This window comes from Monopterus albus, unplaced genomic scaffold, assembly GCF_001952655.1.
Source record: "Monopterus albus unplaced genomic scaffold, M_albus_1.0 scaffold319.1, whole genome shotgun sequence".
Classification (NCBI taxonomy): domain Eukaryota; kingdom Metazoa; phylum Chordata; class Actinopteri; order Synbranchiformes; family Synbranchidae; genus Monopterus; species Monopterus albus.
The window spans coordinates 946,321-952,457 of NW_018128199.1; the positions used below are offsets into that span (position 1 = coordinate 946,321).

A 6,137-nucleotide genomic window follows, 5' to 3' on the forward strand; every position below is an offset into this window, starting at 1 on the left:
TTCAGCAGCCTGGATCGCTAACCACTGAAGAAAGTGCAAAAGTAATTTCTGCAGTGCATCTATTATTATCCATACCTACACAAATACTCAGTGTGGAAACAAGAGAGGGTGCCAAGCTATTCTATTGATTATTTTACTCCTGATTTAACTAGAACTAAAAATATTTCTATAATCCATTATTAATAAATTTATTATTTTGTCTATAAAGCTTCAGAACAGTTTCCCTAAGTCTTGGTTATATCTTCAAACCATTTGAAAAAATGGCAAATGTCCATCTCAAGTTACCAGATCTTGATTCTGGTAGTTACATACTTAAAACCAGAAGTGTTTACACTCTTTTAACTTCACTTTTGTTTGGTGGTATTACTTGATCATCTGATTATACAGATTGTACTGTAATTCATTACTCCCTTGTAAATCAAATGAATATAGACAAACTGAAGTAATGCATCACTGGAATTTATGGCTTTAGTCAGTGCATTCAAAGATAATTAAGTTAGTACCTTTTCAACTTCTTCCAGACCTTTGAGCATAAAGCTGTAATGTCTCAGTGTGGACAGCTCTGATTTTGGGACAACCAGGCAGAGGCACACATGCAGAGGAAGGCTCTCCTTCACAGCAAGCTGCTGCGCGTGGATCAGCGCCCAGTTATCTAAAACACAGGTTGTTGCCATGAAGTTGCCATCAGAGACACTGAGAAAATTTTAAGTCAAAATGTTCTCTTACTTTATTTTGATTTTTGTTTGTTTGTTTGTTTGTTTACCTTGTACTCTTTGGTCTCTTGACATCCAGTACAAGACACCCTCTGAGCCCTGCTTTAACTTTTCAGTGTCTGATATAAAACGGACGCGCTTCAGATTGAACTTCAGCTCCTTGTTCTCTGACCTCTGCTGCTTCACAAGGTCCTGCAGCCAGCCCTCGTCTCTCTTCGTGGTGGCCAACTTCTGCCGCTTGGTGCTGGACCCTTCGCTGGTGGCAGCAGCAGCAGCAGCAGGTGTTGCCTTGCGTTTTTGGTTTGGCATGATGGTTTCACTGGTGAATAACTTGTTCAAGAAGAAGAGTGCTGGGATGGGCCTCTGGTGACTGGGGACAACGAGCTCCACGAAACGCTTCGGAGCAGAGGAGAAGGATAAGCTGCGGGAAACAACCACAGTTAAATGGTAAACTTAAGATAACACGCGCGCCCGTGCAAAACAAATACAGAAACGACAAAGATGAGACCGGAAAACATTAAGAAAAGCACGCCAGACAAAAAATAGCACAACGATGCTAGAGACACTCCTAACTCACACGGTCGTCGCTTTGTAGATATAGGCCTACCTTACCTCCTCGAGATGCAAAGAAACATACAGTGAATGAATAAAACTTGGAGTAAGATTGACTCAGCTCAGCTGGGGAAGGAGATCTGAAGCTAATCGTAAAAAACGAGACACGAAACAACTGTAGTTAACAGAAGCCGAGGCAGAAAAACACTTCAACGTGTATCGTGTTTCCGTATAGAACCAGTTACATGATCGCGCTGGTATTTACGTTTTGTAACAGTGTGTTTTGCTGGATTTACCTACATTTCCCACAATGCCATTGCAACGTATTTACTGGGCGTGCGCGGCGCCGTTTACGTTTGGATGAGGGTTCACGTCTGGTCTGTTGTAGCGCAGCTTCAAAAGGGACGAGCAGCTAGCGTAGGTGCCAACCAGTTTTGTATTAGTCTTTGCACTTGGGATTGTGTGGTTTTAAAGTATGAACCAGGTTGATTTTACAGCTGGTACACGGAGAAGTCCGGCGGTTCCCGATAAAGTCGACATGTCATTAGGTAAGGGCCTCATAAGCTAAGTTACTGTGGGAGCTTGTCAGAGGCTAACTGGCTAAGTTAAGGTTAGCGAAACAAATCTTTTGAATTCAGACGTCCTTGTTTCTTATTGCTCGTGTAACACATTTTAACAGATGACATCATTCGGTTGAACAAAAAAGAGCAACAACTAAAAAGGAGACAGGCCACTGCGAACCACCGACCATTTAAGAAGAAAGGCCGTTTAGTCCAAGGAAAAGGAGTTTCACCGAGGACCACAGGACCAGTCCAGAGAGGTGTGTGCTAACGCTTTCTTTGTTGGTGATTGCTCCACCTGTCTAAACAGCTCTGTAGATGTGTAATGTAACTAAAAATGTCTTTGCCCGGAGGTGGAGTTGTTCGTGGAGGAGCAGCTAAATTAAGAAACAGGAAGGTCCCTTACCTCCCGGGTCGACGACGGGGTCAAGGGGTTATCACAGGACTGGCAGCCAGGAGGCCAGCTGCCCTGCTCAAGCGCGTGGGCACGCTCAGCAGAGCAGCAGTCAGCCAGGTAATGGAGGACGCAGGGCAGAGCACACCCAGCCTTCAATCATAGGCCCCGCTTGGAACCTCTGATAATGGCCTACAATGTACTGGTTGGCTGACAACAGAGGCACTAAACCCAGGTGTTTTTGTGGGATGGGATCATAAACTGCTACTGATAAATGGAAATATTTACTCAATGTTGAATCATCACTATATGTATGTGTATTAATGATAAACAAAGCACCTTTTAAAACTTTACCGGTTTACAAAGTACTTAACAACAAAAACAAGAGTAAATATTCATTTAGAATATGGTAAAAGATCGCAGGAAGGCCACTGTGTAAAAACATGTTTTAAATGCATTTAAAGTATGAGACCAATTCAGCCAGCCTGATTTCTTTAGGCAAACTGTTCAGTATTCCACCAGCTCTGACTGCACATGCACAATCTTCTCTGCTTTTGAAAGTCCACGCTTGAACATTCAGAAGTGCTGCATTTGTGGACCTCAGGGAACATGCATTCTGTATCTCTCTTTTGCTGCACCTCCACAGAGAACAAGACAGAAAACCAGACCCTTCATTCAGCGCACTGAAGCTCAGTATAGGAAGCTGGAGGTTGAGAGGTGGCCATACAGGCAGCCCGATCCACACCGCAGCCAGAATGCGACACCGGTCAGGAGACCCTTTCATCTGCGACGACGGTGAGAACACCCTGTGCTAAGATGTAGTTCTCTGTGGTTACAAGGAGAATTGTGAGAGTGGAGGAAGAACCCAAAGGCAGGCTGCTGTTATATAACTAAAGCATGTTAGTGGAATCATTAACATCCTTTACCTATGTAAACATACTAATATCACACTGTATTGGTAGCCTAGTCTGTTACAAAAAACACAAACAGTCCTGCATTAATAATAAGTAAAAGTATTAACACAAAAATATATTTAAAGTATTAGTAGGCTACTCAGTGCAGAAAAATGTTAAACTATACTGTATATGATATCATTACATTAACCTCTCACACTGATGATACTGTATATGATATCATTACATTAACAACCTCTCACACTGATGTAAAAGCAGGACTTGACTATTGTAGTTAGTTGAGGTGGAGCTCTGCTGAACTATTTTGTATCAAAGTGCAACTATTGATTATTTGCATTACTGAATAATCTGCTGATTATTTTCTCCGTTAATTGATTGTCTGATTTGTAAATTTTGTGACAATAGCGAGAAATGCCGCCACAATGCTCTGAATGATTATCAGAATAGTTAATTTATTGTAGCCGCATGAGAGTGCAGCCAGACAGATCCTGCCTGCACCTTCACTTATGCACACACACTTATGTGAGCAGGTAAATTCTGTGTGCGTGTGTGTGTGTTTCTGGGGTCAGTGCAAATCCTGTTGTAAGTCAGAGTTTAGCGAATGAACAGACAATGTGGAAACTGACGTTTGTACTCAACTTCTATTGTTTGGGCTTAAAGTTATAAACAGGACACATTGATCCATGTGGAGGCATGGTGTTCTCTAAGGTGTTCCTTTTCAAGATATCCAAAGTGATCCTGTGCTGCTGATCTTAATTTCTATTTTTGGTGGAGGGAGTTTGGTGATGGGCTCCTTCTTGCTGCCATTTGTCCGCTCCATGTGTGCATGTGGCGCCTGTCATGGGGTCTGATAGGCATCGGGAAGAAAGGTGCACACACTTTTTTTTTCTTCAAGACTGGTAATAAAGAAATGTGCGTGGTATGATAACCATCAATTTTCATACCCTGGTATACTGAACCAATCCTGTTTATCAGAAGGATCAGATTGGAATTCAGTGCATGTTTTTTAATGCCTCACTCTTCTGCACATGTGCAAATTGCCTGTCATCATTCATTGTCGGCGCCTCAGACCAGTAAAAATAAACATGGAACGAGAGCAACGGGCCGGGCCAGTGGAAAGACGAGGACATTACCCATTTGTGGAAAAGCTCCTGAAGGAACTTGTCTCAACTGAGCTGTGTTTGAGGAAATTATTTCATTAGACCATTGCACAAATGACCTAATTCTTGTTCACATTTCATTGAAATCTGTGCACACGTGGCAGTTTAGGATCTCAACAGTGTTCACACCATACATGTCACAAACATGAATGTGATGCATCAACACAGATGTATTGGATGTGTTGGAAAAAAAAAACTTGAGCATCATAGGCTATGTTATGTGAATGTAGCCTCTGATAGACATATGCTGATCACACAGCTGCATCTCGGTGCCGTTTGTGTTCCCGCAGGCCGCTGCCGCCTGTCCAGCAGACCCAGAGGGAAGCACGCCAAGCCACATTTCTTTTTCGGAGGGGACTCAAGGTACATTATGTATAGATTTACAGACTGTTATTAAATGTATTTGTACATTATTGTGAAAGTATTGTGAATTTTTCTGTGCACATGTAGTGCAACCACCTTATCTGTGATTTTTAAGTTATCTATTTCAGTCAACAGACCGTCTCATTCTTCGCCCCTTTCACAGGTTCAAGCCCAGGTGCAAAAGCCAAATCCTCGATCTCCTCCGGTCAGAACGCGCCAGTGAGTGTTCTTAAACCCCAGTGTCCATTTAGCTGTAGTTGAACTGTATTTTTAAAACCTGTATCACCTCTGTTATGTGCATTACAAGCCTCTGTTGGATATGCATGTGTGAGAAAGAGGAAACCATTTTGAGGATGTGAATCATTTGGAGGGAAAAGACCATTGTTTGCCATCTGTTGTTTGTGTGTGATGGGATACAGTGTGGTCTGCTTGTCCATTAGGTGGCACACATCGACAGCCAGCAATGGAATCTTGACCGTTTCAATTGACAACCCCACAGCTAGGACTCAGCCTGAGTAAGCATCACTCAACAGAAACCTTGCAGAATCCTTTTACACAGGCTGCAGACATCATTTAGGCAATCATGATTTCAATTAACACATTTGTATTCATACTAACACAGCATGTTTGTGATAGATGAGTGGAATTGTATAATACACCTCCAGATAAGAACAGTTTGATTTGTTCACAGGCCTCCCACTGCATGGACCCTGCATCCCCCAGCTGTCCGCTCTGTTCCTATCAAAGACGAAATGGCAGAGAAGAAAATACCAAAAGGAGTGCCTCTAGAGTTTGACATTAACAGTGTTGGGAAACCAGTGAGTGTGTGCTACTTCAGGTTTCTGTGTGGCTTAGTACACGGGTGTAGGACAATTGTAATTCCAAATATCCCCCCCCAACGTGTGTTAACATGTCGTCCTTTCTTTCCCTGGCAAACATCGATGACCTTGAATGAGCGATTCCGCATCCTGAAAGACCGGCGCGCAGCCACAGCACAAAGCAGTAAGGGTGGCCGGTTTGTTACCGTGGGCTAGCCAACAGTGATGAGACAATGACAAGTGATACTGTAGAGCCCCCTTGTCTGGCACAGACCTGCACAGTAAACCCCACCCTTCTGACTGGGAGAGCGGTGACCCTCTAACCGACTTGACTGAAGGCAGCGAGGGCAACCATGTGGCAAACGAGTACAAAGATGCACAGCTGTGCGAACACAAGTGTCAGTGGAGATGTTTGTTTAAAATAAGATCCCATTCATTGTTTGTGTCATTGTACTCAGCTGTTTGTACTGTGGCTGCTCCATACTGGGAAGGAAAGAGCTTTTTTTCCCCCTGTTGGACTGGGAACTGTTGATACCACTGGCAGTATTTCTTTTCAGAGAGGGCTGCTGTATGTTTACTTGAGGTGGCTTGTTTGTTCTCCAACTTTTTTGGACTTTTTTGAAAATTGTTTTGTAATGTTTCTTCAAATAAATGAGCTTCTAG

At 43.1% G+C, this 6,137-nt stretch overlaps 2 protein-coding genes across 2 annotated transcripts in view; one reads left to right on the forward strand and one right to left on the reverse strand.

The window, feature by feature from the left end:
* cpdp (CPD photolyase) overlaps window positions 1–1,549 on the reverse strand; it is a 7,157-nt gene extending 5,608 nt beyond the window's left edge. Inside the window, 3 exon segments of the mRNA XM_020624084.1 lie at window positions 455–652; window positions 764–1,134; window positions 1,326–1,549. Of these exon segments, the coding sequence (XP_020479740.1) occupies window positions 455–652; window positions 764–1,134; window positions 1,326–1,348 (592 nt within the window). The 5' untranslated portion in view covers window positions 1,349–1,549.
* An 89-nt stretch (window positions 1,550–1,638) lies between these two features.
* LOC109974075 (UAP56-interacting factor) lies at window positions 1,639–6,137 on the forward strand. Its single transcript, XM_020624083.1, has 9 exons — window positions 1,639–1,813; window positions 1,945–2,085; window positions 2,179–2,339; window positions 2,866–3,014; window positions 4,584–4,656; window positions 4,820–4,875; window positions 5,097–5,171; window positions 5,348–5,474; window positions 5,589–6,137. The coding sequence occupies exons 1-9, from the start codon at window positions 1,741–1,743 to the stop codon at window positions 5,688–5,690; spliced, it is 957 nt and encodes a 318-aa protein (XP_020479739.1). The 5' UTR covers window positions 1,639–1,740; the 3' UTR covers window positions 5,691–6,137.